Raw genomic sequence first — 18,001 nt, forward strand, 5'->3', positions numbered from 1 at the left:
AAGAATACTTGGTTCAACTTCTACGAAAAAGATCTGCATGCAAATCTTTAGATGAACTACGACTGTGGTGGTATCATCAGGGTAAAAACATAGATGTCGACGATTTTCCGCCTACAAGCAACAGTAGCAAAGGACATTTATTAAGATCATATTTTTATACTTACCACCTACATTATTGTCTTGATGATGTAATTGTTCATTTAGATCCATGTCAATTTGGCTTTGAAATATCTGAAAATGGGTTGGTTCCACAATCTAATGTACAAAAGTATCCTAATGACTTTATTGGTGCTTGCTTCTGTGTAAAATGTGCCAAATCGTCTGGTATTTGCAGAGACAATGAGTTACCTTGCTGTTCATTTTGTAAATGTATGAGTGTCAAAGAATCTGCTGGAACTTGTAAAAATCCTTTTTGAGTGAATCAAAGAACTTCTTATTGTTATAACATTCTAATTAATTTGGAAGTGTTAATTCTTTATATTTTAGGGCTTTTTTTTTATGTTTTCGCTTAAAAATTAGGTAGACAACTTGCGTGTTTTCGTGAAAAATTAATAAGAGTTTAATAATAAATATATTTTTCTCTTTAGTAAACATAAACAGCTTCATTCTGACAGAAAACTAGAGTAGGTAGGATAATATGGAGATAACGTCGGCAGCCATCTTTGATGACGTCATAGCGGGATAACCTACCACGCGGTGAGTGTCCACTGCCCATCCAAGTCAAAAATACTTACTTAGTCACCTACTAAACATTTCTACAAAAAAATTCTCCCTACTCAAACTTTCCTACAGAACCATAGTCAGATTCCGGATTACTGCTTTCTTGGAAAGGCGAGGAACCAAAAAAAAAGTGTATACTGACATCGATCAATTTTGGGTCATAAAAGTGAAATAACATTCTTATTTCTTAATCGATTTTGAACTTTTTTTTGAGTTTCTTAAATGGGAGGGGGTGGGGGTGGAAAACTAGTAAATATTCAATTTTTTTAGTAAGATTCAAAAATTTAAAAAAGCTTTTGCATTGCTACTGTCAAAAATGCTGTTTCTTCGGTTCGGGTTGGTTTCGGTCCATTTTCTTAATTCTCAATTTATCGCATGATTACGGTCACGACAATTCGGTTTTTAATTTTTTATGAATAGAATATTTTCTAAAGTGTTATAAAATCATAAAATTATGTTGGATTGGGATATTCATACGTAAAGTTAAGAAATGGAACATATTTGAATTTTTTAAAATTCTAGAAAAAAATCGTTCCACTCACCCGATACAGGTTCAATTGTCATATTCCACAGGCCTAACATTCTCCCAAACATCTCTAGCCAAGTTACACCATCCGCCAATAAAAATAAAGGTAGGGTCAGACGTAATTCGATATCTACTTTTTCCACTTAAAATCATACCCAGTTTTTGGAACAAATATTAAGCCAAACAGAGTTAACTGCCCTTGAGCTTGGTACACGCTAGATAACAAACCTTAATCTATCAACCCTCCGTGTTTCGAGATAAGAGATGAGGCCATTGCCTTTAATGTAGCACATGCGGGAGCAATTCGCACCCGGCATTTGTAAACAAAATTGACAATATTTTTAATCAAAACAACGATTGGTTATTGTTATTTATAATATTTCTGCCACACCCAACTACAATTAAGCATATAATCCTACCTGAAATGGGTACAAATCCCCTCTTTTTAAATCAAAGCGACAGTAGATTGCTTTTTCCAACATTGCGGTCTGTAGCCGTGCCAAATGAAATGTGTGGTAACCTGATATCTCGGAAACCGCTTACCGGAAGTGGTCGAAATTTTGGCTACTCTGAGATTTTATTAATGTTATCATATTCTGTAAGTTTCGTGTATATCAGTTCATAATTGCGGTCCGTAGCCGTGCCACATGAAATGTGTGGTAACCTGATATCTCCAAAACCGCTAACCGGATGTGGTCAAAATTTTACCTACTCTGAGATATTATGCCTACTCTGAGATATTATTAATGTTATTATAATCTGCAAGTTTCATTGATATCGGTTGATAATTGTGGTCTGTAACCTTGCCACATGAAATGTGTGGTAACCTGATATCTCCGAAACCACTAACCGGAAGTGGTTGAAACTTTGCCTACTCTGAGATATTATTAATGTTATCATATTTAGGATGACCCGTGCACTTTACAGAAAGTTGGTCTCGACACGGCTAAATGTGCACGCTTCAGTTGCGTGTCTCGAACTGATTTCTGACTACCCCGCACTCGCTTTGAGTCGATAAATAGCCATGGCACGTGCAATTCTCTACAAATATATCAACTATTACAGCCGTAAAAAATCTATTGTTGACGATTTTGAATAGCAGTAAAATTTAGCTTCTTGGTTATTACAGCAGCTTTAGTAATTACGTTTGTTTTATTTTTTAAATTGCTTTATCATTAACTGTACCGTTAAGAGCGGCATCTTTTGGTTTAGTACAAATAATATCTCTGAATCACTTTCTTTAGCAGGAACATGATACTAGCAGTAGTTTCATTTTACTTTTACAAGTTTCTTAAAACAATTGTTGAGTTGTCTAAAGTGCTTATTTCTAAATTGAATTTCTTGTTCTAGCTTTCTGTTATGTTTCGTAAAAAAGTAGTCTTGATTATCCCGACCTGTCAATCAGACGTAGAATGGTCGATAGACTGGTTAAGCGAGACTAATTTCAAAACAAGGGCACGTAACCTATCTTTTACTCAAAAGTGTCTGGATGTTATGGACGCAACTTGGAACCAGTTTTCAGTCTATTATTTATAGATGATTAATGGTCATAGCTTATTAAGTACAACATGATCGTTTATTTAGTGACTATAATTGTGTGAAACTGATTTGAGGCTTGGCATATATATAAATATTGTGGCGTAATTGTCGAGATATTTGGAGATATTTTTTTATGGTGGGTCACCCTATCATATTCTGTAAGTTTCATGGATATCTGTTGATAATTGTGGTCTGTAGCCGTGCCACATGAAATGTGTGGTAACCTGATATCTCCGAAACCGCTAACCGGAAGTGGTCAAAATTTTGCCTACTCTGAGATATTATTAATGTTATTATTATCTGCAAGTTTCATTGAAATCAGTTTGTAATTGCGGCCTGTAGCTGTGCCACATGAAATGTGTGGTAACCTGATATCTCCGAAACCACTAACCAGAAGTGGTTGAAACTTTGCCTACTCTGAGATATTATTAATGTTATCATATTCTGTAAGTTTCATAGATATCTGTTGCTAATTGTGGTCTGTAGCCGTGCCACATGAAATGTGTGGTAACCTGATATCTCCGAAACCGCTAACCGGAAGTGGTCGAAATTTTGGCTGCTCTGAGATTTAATTAATGTTATCATATTCTGTAAGTTTCGTGGATATCAGTTCATAATATTGCGGTATGTAGCTGTGCCACATGAAATGTGTGGTAACCTGATATCTCAGAAACTGCTAACCGGAAGTGGTCCAAATTTTGGCTACTCTGAGATATTATTAATGTTATCATATTCTGTAAGTTTCATGGAAATCGGTTGATAATTGTGGTCTGTAGCCGTGCCACATGAAATGTGTGGTAACCTGATATCTCGGAAACTGCTAACCGGAAGTGGTCGAAATTTTGGCTACTCTGAGATATTATTAATGCTATCATATTCTGTAAGTTTCATGGAAATCGGTTGATAATTGTGGTCTGTAGCCGTGCCACATGAAATGTGTGGTAACCTGATATCTCGGAAACCGCTAACCGGATGTGGTCGAAATTTTACCTACTCTGAGATATTATTAATGTTATCGTTATCTGTAAGTTTCATTGAAATCGGTTGATAATTGCGGTACGGAGACTTGCCACATGTGGCAAATAGTCTCCGGATTGTCTTACCACATGTGGCAAATTGCCCCAGCCATAAAGAAATTGAGTTTGCCAATTGGAACTAAAGGCACCCAATCGTAGCTAAAAACAAGCACATCAGTATATCTCAGTGTTCTCGTAGCTAGGTACACGCTACTTTAATAAATACTATACTATTTGAAGTAAGATTTAAGATGACTTTAATAGGTATTGTTAAATATCTTGGTAAAATTTTAACTGCCATCCGCTATTACTAGTATTAGCATTCCGTCGCCCGTTCCGTTTCTCGTTCCGTTCCGCGTTTTAGCAGCACCCCGTTTGTTTTTTTTTTAGCCACATTCTCGTACTACAGACAGTCGTAGCTTATAAATCTCACCGTGTGTCTGTTCTTGTTGAAAATACAATTTTGACCCGGATTTTGACATCTTGATTTAGGCCCAGATCTAATACAACTATAAAAGTTGTGAAGTGAGAAGTTATTGTGCTTATTTGCTGTTATTCGCAACAATATTAACTCTGATTTGAAAATGTTGACAGATAAAAACGGAAACATATTGGTTAACTCCCCTTGGTAAGTTCAAATTCCATCGATTAAATTCATCTGAATTTCGTTACATTAACCGACACACACTGAACCGCAGTGAATATTTGCTTGGCCGCGACAATCACTGATAAGGATGACATTGATGCGGCTTAATGAGCTAGAAATATTAACTTTTTTCCTGCGACAAATTTAATTCTAAAACATTTTTTGTATATATTGGAAAAATAAATAAAGGCATTTGACGTATTTGTAGCCGTAAAAATTATTTCCGATTTAGTGTAAATGGGTATTAAAATGACTAAAATGCAGCATTCTCTCCGAAGCAGTTATGTCTTATGTAAACAATGCACGCGCCATTCAGCCAATGATTCACACCGCGTGCTGTGACAGCACGTGTTAAGGCAGTCATCTATGACAGAGATATTATACGAGACTCGTAATTCTCTGTGAAACAGATTGACACTGAACAGCAGTGAATATTCATTGGGCTGAAATCAGCGGACGTTACGCTAAGCGGACGTTTTATGACCTTGACCCTCATCGTCGAAAGCTGCGGTTAACAAAACACAATATTTCGCCGTTGAAGTGAGCGTACGGAATAAATAACAAATGTCCGCACTACTAATTAATCTATTTAAACCACTGAAGACATACAATAATTGGCACGAAATGAAACAGTCTTTATCCCCCATTTCTGTAGCACCATAGATAATTTCGGAAAGTCACTGGAATACACCGCAAAACAGGTTGAATTAAGAACGTGTTCGTGAGAAAAGCATGCAAAATGTGACAAGGCCCTAAATCATGAATCCGGACCATACCACCACTGTTGGTTCCTTAGGACCCCCAGATGCACATGCGGGCATATTGCGATCCAAATCCCACCAGTACCCACAGAAATTATTTTTCGTTATTTTCTTAAAAATAATGGCTAATTTTAATGCATTTCTTAACTAAAGTCTCACTCACGCAACGGATACTCACCTGAACGAAATTCTTTTTAGGGATTTTGTAGGCCTACTGTCCCTTGAAATTTTCCACAAAATTATTTTCACTTGAATCCTGCCATAGAGCCTGGGTTAGAGTTTCGATACATGAAGTCCATGGCATCAAATAAAATAGGCTATGTTTCGACACGTTTCTCTTCACTGCGGCGGGGGTGGGAGCGAGGGTGAATACATGTGCTTTTAGTACTTTATCTCCACTATATTTATCAACAATAATATTGGATGCAGCTCGCCCCAGTTTTTCGGAGCGAGTGTTGAAAGTAGGCACACTCGGTAGATATTACGACACTTTCGGATACGATGTAAGTTAAGTTATTGTCAACTTTTCTGCCATACATCAAGATGAAATTTCGAATGTAGCTTCCCCACGGTAATACAAAGCCCAGAAGGGCACTTCCGGTATCAGTGACGTCACTTCCGGTATCAGTGACGTCTTTTCCGACATCAGTGACGTCACTTCCGGTTTCTTCGACTTGACACAAATATACCCATGTGACATATCGCTGAAAAGGTCATCACATGTACATTACGATTCTGTCATTACCACACGTTTTTACAGAGACGTCAAGGGAATATGGCCAAAAACATCGCCGCAAACTTGATCTGAGTATATGAGACGATGATAAAAAGAAATATACGAAATGTAAAGATATAATTAATTTGAATAGTATTCCATATATATTATGTACATATCATGCATATACAGTTACTAGCAATATTATAACTCATAATACATATAGGCCTGTATCTCATATCACCATTCGGTTCGAATTTTTTGATTTCACACCGTTTCGCTTTATACAGTGTACTCGTGAAAAAGGACGCTCGATTCAACACACTAAATGAAAATACATAGTATAAAACGTTACAAATCGTGAATGCAAAAAGTGGCACAGCATACTGACTGTTCTCTTTTCACAACATTTTAAAAGAGACTGGATTAGGGCATCGCTGGATACCAGTCAAACAAACAGCCAAGACACCTGACCGGAGGCGGGATATTATAAGAGCCATGATTTCTGAAACATTATCAGAGTGGAAATGAAATTAAGATCAAGATAAATCAATAGAGATCAAGATAATCAATCAAAAAATACCTTCTAAAGCGAGTAAATACCCAAAGTTCCCAGGGTTCCTGTGATTTGCATAGATCCGATGCAGTGAAACTTTTTTCAGATAAATTATGTGTCACTAATATACTTCAGCCGTCAAGGTCGATGTCGACCATGCACCCCGGCCGCAGTCGAGAAAAACGCGTTTTAAAATGGGTCTAATTTCAGTGTTTTGGATACCTAGGTTTTTCAAACTAGTCTCATTTCTACACTCCAACTTGAACTTCGTTGATATTGGGCATATATTGAGGGGAACCCAAGGTGGTTAATACTTCATTATGAACAGTCTCGAAAAATGTGTACCGAAGCCGCAGTTGCCGTCAAAAGTATGGTATTTTTCTCACTGAAAATAGCGTCGTTTTAAACCCAAAAAATCGGGGCGACCAAGCTCCGCAATCAGGCGGAGCAGAGACCTACTTTATTTTCTGTGGGGTCTGGGGGCCCCCGGGGTACCAACCACCATGTTTGATCAAAATCGGTTTCCTGCTGCCTTATCACTTTTTGCAGAATTTGCATGGTCTTCTCACGGACTCGTTCTTAATTACCGGTTAAACCGCAAAACACTTTAATGTCAACTCTGTTTACCAAACGTCCGCTGCTGTTTCATTTTCTTGAGCCACTCAATACTTGGCATTGAATGAAAGAGTGTCTATCATGTGGCACCATAGATTATTCTTGAAAGTCCTCAGCATAATCTGAAATCCGTCCTAGCAAAGCTGTACCCCCCACCCCACCACCCCCCGTCTTGTTTGTCAATTCTGTTCTACCAAACGGCCGCTGCTATTTTATTTTCTTGAGCCACTAAATACATGGCATGGAATTAAAGAGTGTTTACCCCTCTTTCATGTGGCACTATAGATAATTTTTTAAAGCCCTCGATTCAGTCTTAAATCCGTCCCAGGAAAGCTACCCCCCCCACCCGTCTTGCTTGTCAATTCTGTTTTACCAAACGATCGCTGCTATTTTTATTTTCTTGAACCACTCAAAACACGGCATGGAATTATTTCCTAGGACGGATTTCAGATTATGCTGAGGACTTTCAAGAATAATCTATGGTGCCACGTGATTGAGAGATAACCACTCTTTCATTCTATGCCAAGTATTGCGTGGCTCAAAAAAATGAAATAGTAGCGGTAGTTTGGTTAAGCACAGTTTACAAAGAAAGAGTAGCGGGGGGGGGGGGCTTTTGGGACGTATTTCAGACTATAGCGAGGGTTTTAAAGGATAAGCTATGTTGCAACATGAAAGAGGGATAAACACTCTTTAATTCCATGCCATGTATTGAGTGGCTCAAGAAAATAAAATAGCAGCGGCCGTTTGGTAAAACAGAATTGACAAGCAAGACGTGGGGGGGGGGGGGGGGTAGCTTTCCTGGGACGGATTTAAGACTGAACCGAGGGCTTTAAGAAATTATCTATAGTGCCACATGAAAGAGGAATAAACACTCTTTAATTCCATGTCATGTATTTAGTGGCTCAAGGAAATAAAATAGCACCGGCCGTTTGGTATAATAGAATTGACAAACAAGACGGGGCGTGGAAGGGGGGGGGGCTGCTTTCCTAGGACGGATTTCAGATTATGCTGAGGACTTTCAAGAATAATCTATGGTGCCACATGATAGAGGGATAACCACTCTTTCATTCTATGCCAAGTATTGCGTGGCTAAAAAAAAATGAAATATAAGCGGTAGTTTGGTAAAGCACAGTTCACAAAGAAAGAGATGGGGGGGGGGGAGCTTTTGGGACGTATTTCAGACTATGGCGAGGATTTTGAAAAATAAGCTATGTTGCAACATGAAAGAGGGATAAACACTCTTTAATTTCATGCCATGTAATGAGTGGCTCAAGAATATCAATTATCAGCGTCCGTTTGGTAAAACAGAATTGACAAGCAAGACGGGGAGTGGGGGGGGGGGGTAGCTTTCCTGGGACGTATTTCAGACTATGACGAGGATTTTAAAGAATAAGCTATGTTGCAACATGAAAGAGGGATAAACACTCTTTAATTCCATGCCATGTATTGAGTGGCTCAAGAACATGAAACAGCAGACGTTTGGTATGATTATCGACATAAAAAAGGGGGGGTGCAGCTTTCCTGGGACGGATTTAAGACTGAATCGAGGGCTTTCAGAAATAATCTATGGTGCCACATGAAAGAGGGATAAACACTCTTTGATTCCATGTCATGCATTTAGTGGCTCAAGAAAATAAAATAGCAGCGGCCGTTTGGTAAAACAGATTGACAAACAAGACGGGGGGTGGGGGTGGGGTACTGCTTTCCTGGGACGGATTGCAGATTATGTTGAGGACTTTCAAGAATAATCTATGGTGCCACATGATAGAGGGATAAACACTCTTTCATTCAATGCCAAGTATTGAGTGGCTCAAAAAAATGAAACGGCAGCGGACGTTTGGTAAACACAATTGACATTAAAGTGTTTTGCGGTTTAACCGGTAATTAATTCAACCTGTTTTGCGGTGTATTCCAGTGACTTTCCGAAATTATCTATGGTGCTACAAAAATGGGGGATAAAGACTGTTTCATTTCGTGCCAATTATTGTATGTCTTCAGTGGTTTAAATAGATTAGTAGTGCGGACATTTGTTATTTATTCCGTACGCTCACTTCATCGGCTAAATATTGTGTTTTGTTAACCGCAGCTTTCGACGATGAGGGTCAAGGTCATAAAACGTCCGCTCAGCGTAACGCCCGCTGACTTCAGCCCAACGTGAATATTCGCTAGGGGGGCCCCCGACTAATCACCGGAAATCATTTACAATCACCGGAATTCACATATAATCACCGGAATTCACATATAAACATCGGAATTCACTTCGAAAACCCCTCCTCCCACAAAACTAATTTATTTTAAATGTATAATACATTATAATGTAACGAATTACTATTTTGATATTCCCACAGGCCAAATAAAGGCCCTGTGGGTATATTTATTTGAAAGACTACCGAAATTCATTTCAAATATATATGCATCATGGTTCTGATAAGGTAGGGCGCGTCGTATTACCCAATAGGCCGAACTCCAAAATAACACTAAAAAACAATTTGCGTCGAGTTACCCAATAACTCCAAAATAACAACCAATAACTTCAAAAATATTGACTGTGGAAACTGAAAAATAACAATTTAGTATGAGTTTAAGAAGCGTCACTGGTTTTTGTCCGAATCAGAGGTTCACGGGAGATAACCCATGTGTGTGATTTTTGCATTCGGCAAACCTCCGGTACCCTACAGAATCTACCGAGGTTTGCCGAATGTGATTTTTGTTGACAAGAAACTCATGTTAAATTCGTTGTAATGTATTGTAATTAGAGATTGATTAATAATTTATTAAAACAGTAATTATATGCATGAAACATATTATGGTATATATAGTGCAATAAACAATTTAATATTATAGCTATATTTATTTATTTATACTTGCAAATTGTGTCGATTGTCACTTTCTGTCATCGACATCGTAACTTGTTTTGAAATAAATAAATGAAATCAATTTAAATAAGTTCCGCTGACAAATAATTTTCGTTGTTCAGCGTATTCTCATGTTATGATAGTTTATTATGTTGTGATTGTATGTGATTTGTCACTTTATACAATGTCAATATTTACATGTACATTTAATATGATTTGTAAATCCGATATTTTGACCATTAAAGGGAGATTACTCGATATATGTGGAGAAAATCTCGTAACTCGTCAAATTTGAGATGTTTTAAAACAATTATGTGTAGAACCTGTTTGCAATTCATCAAAAAGCCTCTTTTATCAGCATTTCAGTCCTAATTTTAACTTACAATATTATTTAACCAAATCCATACACCGGAATTCACTTTGGAGATATCAGAATTCGCCCGTAGCCTACAATCTTCCCCTTTACTTATATTTTCCATTAATATTAATATTGAATTACTTTAAAACACATAAAATCACCGGAATTCACATAGAAAAAAACATAAACACCGGAATTCACATTGAAAACATATAAACACCGGAATTCACTTTCAACATTATATCTGAATTCGCACTGAAGACCTAATTCGTATTTACTAATATTTTACATTAATAATAAATTACTTTAAATCACCGGGATTCACTTTGAAAACATATAAACATCGGAATTCACTTTCAACATATCGGAAATCGCATTTAAGACCTTCGTATTTACTAATATTTTACATTAATAATAAATTACTTTTAAACACCGAAAATCACCGTAATTCACATTGAAAACATATAAACACCGGAATTCACTTTCAAATATCGGAATTCGCACTTCAGACGGGCCCGATTAATCACCGGAAATCACCGGAATTGAATTACAATCACCGGAATTCACATATAATCACCGGAACTCACATCGAAAACCCCCGATTCCTCCCACAAAACTAATTTATTTTATATGTGTAATACATTATAATGTAACGAATTACAATTTTGATATCTCCACAGGCCAAATAAAGGCACTGTGTGTGTATTTATTTGAAAGACTGCCGGAATTCATTTCAAATATATCGTGGGTCTCCGCTTGAAACCTCGTATAACGAAAAAATGCTGAAAGTTAGTAAAGGAGTTAATCGATAAAATTTGTTTTAAATAATACTGCCATATTTTTCTGAATAATATCGGGTATCTGTTTGATGAAAATATGAGTACGCTTTGATTCATGATCTTTTTCAAGTGAAAATAATTATTTATTCTAAAATATAATCGAAAAATGTTATATACGTGTTTTTGATTCTAGAAAGATGACCAATTCTTCAAGTACGTGTTTTTTGATCAACGAAAGTTTACATACAAGTTTAACAAAAAATTGTTAAAATAATTAGTTTTGAGCTTTCGAAAATTTATAAAAATGGAATAAGATAAAAATTTCATGTGTCTGATATATTTCATATGACAACTATTTAATATAATTTTCTTAAAGATTTGTCGTGATTTTGAAAAACTGAAAAGTACACAGTTCCTGATACAATGCCAAAGGGCTAATATGAGTAGGACAACGGGATCTGCAGTGACTCAATGTGTAAGGCACAGGCTCGCAAACCAAGGCGTCCCGGGTTCGATCCCGGTGATGGCCTAGAGAGTTCCTCGAAGATGGGCTGGCAAGAAACAGCGTCTAGTCGTTCGTATGGGTCGAAAATCGAGGTCCCTTGTACACTTTCCCGTACACGTTAGGCAGTAGTTCTTATAGCAAAATGCCCACCCCACCCCCATAGCACACTGCATGGCGTATGCCCGTCTTTATCAGCCCAGTAGGAGCACAATAGTGGGACGATAAAACCCATGTCATTTCAAATCTCGGATGGGACGAACACCGAGGTCGCGTATACACTTTCGCATGCATGTTAAGGAACCCATGATATCACACTGCATCGCGTCTGCCCATTATCCCGGTTAGTGCAGGAAAGTGGGATATTAAACCACATTCCACTTCATTATATTTAGGACAAGGTATTTACAAACCTATTAAAGTCCAGTCATGTCGTTGGTGGAAAATGTCAGACGACGTGACCAATAAAAAATAATCAGTGGATATTTGCGACAAGGAGGGGTACAGATAATAAGTATGATTTGATGTTCATGGATTGTATTATATGAAATGTAATGTATTCAGAGATGATAGTCAGTATTAAACTCAAACTAACAATATGCTTTGAAATTATGACAATTTATATCTGTGTTAAATTTACCATACAAGTACACGTCGATTGGTGAAATCTACAGCATGCGATATATAAGGCAGGGAATCATAGAAATGATGATATTCCCGTGGCAATACTTTTTTCAGTTCCTGCAAATGCTGCCACTTGGATTTTTTTGATGGGAAATGGATGTCTGTATAGTGGGGCGACAATTTGATTATGACGAGCTTTAGGTCTCCTGGGAAGCAACTGCCACTCTTCTGAAAACAAAAGCTTAAATTCTACTTTCAGATCAGGAGAATATTTAAGAGCATACGAATATCAGTAACGACATGATCTCCAACTGAGTTACCAGGTCTGATACTGCTCAAATATGACAATTGGCTATAATTTTAAAAGAATGTATGATCGACATACTTGATCTGCTATTGCGGCTCCCTTCTGGCTGATCTAAATATATTTACGTACTCGGCTAGCCAATATACTTCACGATTTCGGAGCTTATTTTCGATGGCAGAATGAACGGAGTCCACCTCCATCCAGGTATGACCTTTCTCCAAAATCTTTTGAATTATTGTAACACCAGTTGACATTGACAGGTTAAGGAGTGCGTTGGCCAATACAAAATTCCGGTTCTGATAGCAGCAGCCATCACTATAAAGAATAATGGTTTTTGGTGGTTTTTCAACATTTTGACTAATGATATGCTGAACCTGGTCAACAATACAAGATGCGAAATTGTTTCCAGTAACTTCACTTTGGCCCTCATGCCAGAAATAGCAGTACACTTCCCTAGTTCCTAGATTATAGGTGGTGAAGTTGTGGCACGAGAGTTTGACAGGTTAAGGAGTGCGTTGGCCAATACAAAATTCCGGTTCTGATAGCAGCAGCCATCACTATAAAGAATAATGTTTTTTGGTGGTTTTTCAACATTTTGACTAATAATATGCTGAACCTGGTCAACAATACAAGATGCGAAATTGTTTCCAGTAACTTCACCTTGGCCCTCATGCCAGAAATAACAGTACACTTCCCTAGTTCCTAGATTATAGGTGGTGAAGTTGTGGCACGAGAGTTTTGTTTTGTAGTAATTGGCATTTGCAAAAATTCTTGTTGATAGAAGAACCACTTGAAGATCCATGGTAAGTACCACAATATCACCATCTTCAGACTGAGCGTCTTTTTTGTCTTTCTTCTTTTCTTCTTTAGCCTCTTCTTTTCTCTATATGTGAAGCTGGTTTTCTTCATCGGATATGGTGTTGTGCTTATATGAACAACATAGATTGCATTCGTCTTTTTGGTGTTTTGTAATGGCGACATTTGCTGAGCACTTGGATAGAAACCTTCGGGTAATCTTTTGAGTCACAGTAACTTTGGAACACTTCATACAATTTTCTCTTTGTGTCAGTTGTTGTTTCTAGGTAATGTTTCGAATCAGAGCGCAAAAAATGTGATTGCAGCTTGGGTAATGATTTAAGAAATTCTCTTGCAATACTGATCTTATTTTTGTTGGCAGTAGATGTGTCTCCGTTTTGTTTTCGATAGCTGTAACTCTCGTGCATACCGTATTTATCCTTCGCACAAAGGACCCAATTTCTAACAGACCATTCTTTCAGCCCGAATGTGTTAAGAAACATTTTTTACACACATTAAGAGCGTGTCCGCGAGAAAACCATGCAGAAGGTGCTAAGGCTTCAATCACAGATTTTGACCAAATTTGGTTTATAAGTTGGGATAGTCCCAAAACACATAAATGTGCAATATTAGATAAATCTTTCAATTCCTGTATAAGAAAATTGAAAAAACATTTTTCATATGGTGAAATTGCCAAAATCTGTCTTTTCTCAAATACCAACTTTGGCAAGTCCTTACACCTTTACTATACGTAGCAGAAAGACCAAACTCACACAGTTTATCGATGACTCAGAGCTGTTACCACAATATTAACTACAGGCGATTCTGGCGAACGAGATCTGTATACGGACTGGATATCAAAGCCTGTCTAAATTCCCCATTTTTCGTCACCCAAAGTTTGACGCCCTATAGCTACTTCTTTCATGGGGTGGGTTTAAAAATTTTATGCTCACGTGAACAAGCAACCTCCCAACATTTGATACAAAAAATAAAAATGACCGGAATCGACTTGACAAAAACTAGGTAAAGGAAACAATAACCCATGAAATTAACCTGTAATTTCCCTATTTTGGAGATAATTTATGGAAGGGTATCGCTGCCAATATTAAATGCTCTGCTACAATGTCTTTTCCATTGATTATATGTAAAATGTACAATGTACAAAGTCCTAATACCGGTAATGATAAAGTAAAAATACCTCTAAAGCAAAAGTTAAATGTAAAACGTCAAATGTTAAGTGTTAAATGACAAATGTTTTGTGGGAAAATGCTTTTTTGACATGTCTACATTTTACATTTCTCTCATTACATTTTACATTTGCGCTCTGCCACATCCCATTTGTCCTTCACGCTTTCTACATAGCAGTTTTCGCATAGCATCAACTTGCATATGCTAATGTGGATATCACGTGACTTATTAACATATACGGAAACCTGGCACACTATAAACCAGAACAAGGATATTCACGACACTATAACAGGAAATCAGCCTAGCACACAATAAGAAATTTACTTACCTTGTCACTTTGGATGGTATTTTACCATGATTACGGGGTGTGGGTGTGGGGGATATGCAATGTCCAAATACGAAATTCTAGGTATCATGTTACATATTAGTAAAAAGCACGTTCTGTTTGTAAATATGTAAATAGTTTTCTGGCACAATCGTATTTTCATAATTCAAATCCAATAAATGTCACACTATTTAAGAGGTATTCAAGTAAAAATACTGGTCTAAATACGAAATTCCAGATACCATGTTACGTATCACTGATTGTTCTTTTCAAATAATTTTCGGGCACATTCATATTTGCTTAACTTTACAAAATAAGATTAAAGTTGAAGTGAAGGAAGGCTGGGGGGGGGGGGGATAAACTAAATTAAAATAAAGATACGGGGCTTAATCAAAAATTCTCTATGACCATACTAAAAAATGTATAGTCATTCCCCTCTTTAAATATATTATTTATTTGTTGGGCACAATGCTTATATATTGTTATTTTTTAAATGGATCAAAGTTAATTAGGCTGTACTCAACTCTGTTTATAGAGAGACCTGAAAGAGTGGGGGTAGGGGTGTTTAAAATATCAAAATACGGGTATTAATACGAAATTCCAGTTATTGTGTTATAAATTACTGGAAAGTATTTTTCTTTGGCTGTTTGGATCTACCAATTATTTCCTGGCACATTTATGATTACGCACGGTCGTCTAGATAGTTTCTTATGGTGTGTGTGTGTGGGGGGGGGGGTGGATGGCCGAATAGTTAGCACGTGCGTGCTGTATCATAAAGCCTGTCATTGAGTCAACTGGCGTGGTTTCAAATCCCCGGTCGTACGTGACAAGGAGTAGGGTCGCCTGTCCAACCTCGTCGGTTTTCTCCGGGTCCCCCGGTTTCCTCCCACTGCTAAAGACCCCTACGCTCAAGCGAATTATTGAAAGAATTGGGGATAAACCATGCACTAACCTCCAGTTTTGAAAAAAAAAATATAATAATATTACTAATTATTTCATAAACAAATATAGTGAGCTATTAATGGCATATATATACACCTTTATTTTCTCTATAAAATTAAGGCACATGAACAAGTCTCTTCAATTTTAACCTCTAATCTAGTTTGGGGATTGTAAACCATCAGTTTGGTAGGTAAATCAGCAGTACTTATCATGATACAGAGCTACTCTTAACACTAATCCACCTTAACTTATCTTTATAGCATAATCATGGTAATAAACAATAACTTAATAAAATCAAATAACATGTTGATATGCTCCAAGAACTGTCATGCATAGACAATATTAATTTCTTTAATACATAAACTGCATAGCCAAGTCTAATTTTCAATACAAAATGAAAAAGGAAATTGAATTGTTACTATTTCTAAAATTTATTTACAGTACAGTTACTTCAACCAATTATATATTTGAATTTTATTCTTTTAAAGGACAATATTGGTGTCAGTCATTATAAAATATGTGATAGAGCTCGTTAAATAATTTTAACACAGAGATCATTGCTACGATAGCTGAGTATCAAGCACGTGAAGAAACGGGAAGCGACGTCAAAGATGAAAAACACGAGTTGTCCTTCTATATAACAGACTGAAGTAATGAGCGGTAACAGACAAACGACCAAATTTCATTTCACTGATAATTCAGTTGAAGATGAAAAGTTGTTATATGAGACGATGAGAGGATATCAGACAATTCAAAAAAAGAATTGGCTGTCAGTAGATAAAAGATAACGAACAAATTAGAAAAAATCCATGCATTACCATGTTTTCATTAAGAACAGCATGAATAAAAATGGGGGAATGCACAGGGTTTTTCTATTTTTCTCGTGTCCCTTATCTAGTGACAGCCAATTCTATTGTCCTTTAAATCTGAAAATTGATATCATAAATACTGTTTATCGCAATTAGAAAATGGTGGAAATAAGCTGCATTGTAACCATAACATAGTTCATCCAATGCAGTTGTCAAAATGAACCAAACTTTAACTATAAATAAAAGTACTATGAAGATGAAATATATTATAAACAGCAATATAGAAAATTTACTGTACTGTATTTTCAAAGATAATCTACATAAAATCCTTTAAAAATAAAATAAATGTCGATAAAGCAAATTGGTATATCATGCTTGCATATAGCCCCAAATAACCCGGTCACATCTAATTTCGACATTTTTCTTTTTGATCTGAGCACACTACCAGCTTGAAATTGGGAACAATCCTGTTTTTAAAAAAATACAATTCATTAGAACACATTTTTCCATGTTTGTACAACATAGTTCCTCGCATGAAACAGTGCCTAGTCATTAAGATGGGACAAAAATAAAAGGTCCCATTTACATATATAAAAGAAGCTTTGATGATTGTAATTCGATTGAGAAGTTTTGCATTGTTGGAATTTATTTCAATTTGAATATACAATTAAACGTATAAAGCCAGCATTATCAGTATGTGATGTCATACAATGAGCTGTTGTTCAACAAGTATTACACATTGTTTAGATACAATTATATTGCTTTATATTTACTTTCATGTTCTTACAAATACTTTTTATTTAACAGAAAACTGAGAATTTTCAATTGCTGAGTCACTATCAGTTTTCTGTACCAATATTCCACAGTTTTGCTCACAACCTAGACTGTCAGGTAAACTCACAGTATTAGTGATATTCAATATATTTTGCAAACCAAAATGTGGTTTATATGGATGGAATATTATTAATGTCAACATTTGATTTATATTTCATTCTACCTGTCAAGTAGTTTCAATTAAAATACTTGCTCTCTCAGCGTTGCGTTATATAATTTTTTATCATAAAATCAATTTATCTTACTTAAATTGCTAAAGCTTTAATTTAATGATTTTTTTTTTATTTTTAAAGTTGAAATATGGTCAGAGATATGTGACTGGCACTGGAATGACAGATGGAGAAGGCATTGAACGTCTATGGAGCTACCTACGAAGATTCAAAATAATAACCAAAGAAATGTCATATGATAACAGATGTGATTTGCTAACAGAGGCAGTTCTTCATAAAACATCACAGATTATATCTGATTTTGGTAATGATTATTCATGATTTACTAGATTAGATATATACACAAAAACATAAAGACATAGCTCTATTGATATAAGGGAGACAAAAAGCATTTGGGTAATTACATTTAAAGCTATTGC

General features: G+C 36.3%; 1 protein-coding gene and 1 long non-coding RNA gene across 8 annotated transcripts in view; one reads left to right on the forward strand and one right to left on the reverse strand.

Moving 5' to 3' along the window:
* The window catches only part of LOC126811175 (iron-sulfur clusters transporter ABCB7, mitochondrial), a 267,797-nt gene extending 262,924 nt beyond the window's left edge, over nucleotides 1-4,873 (reverse strand). For 2 of the 7 annotated variants that reach the window (XM_056098843.1, XM_050536725.2), the window contains exon 1: nucleotides 4,235-4,873. In XM_056098843.1, coding sequence (XP_055954818.1) covers nucleotides 4,235-4,411 — 177 coding nt within the window. In that variant the 5' untranslated portion in view covers nucleotides 4,412-4,873. Of the gene's footprint in view, nucleotides 1-164; nucleotides 318-1,262; nucleotides 1,639-4,234 lie in introns of those variants that run through there. The other 5 variants (XM_050536721.2, XM_050536720.2, XM_050536723.2 and 2 more) reach the window with 5 other exon arrangements.
* Nucleotides 4,186-17,804, forward strand: LOC130010790 (uncharacterized). Its single transcript, XR_008786068.1, has 3 exons — nucleotides 4,186-4,429; nucleotides 17,386-17,469; nucleotides 17,706-17,804. It is a non-coding gene; the product is annotated as an uncharacterized LOC130010790 (long non-coding RNA).
* The last annotated feature ends 197 nt before the right edge of the window (nucleotides 17,805-18,001 follow it).

Source organism: Patella vulgata, chromosome 2 (genome assembly GCF_932274485.2).
Source record: "Patella vulgata chromosome 2, xgPatVulg1.2, whole genome shotgun sequence".
Lineage (NCBI taxonomy): Eukaryota > Metazoa > Mollusca > Gastropoda > Patellidae > Patella > Patella vulgata.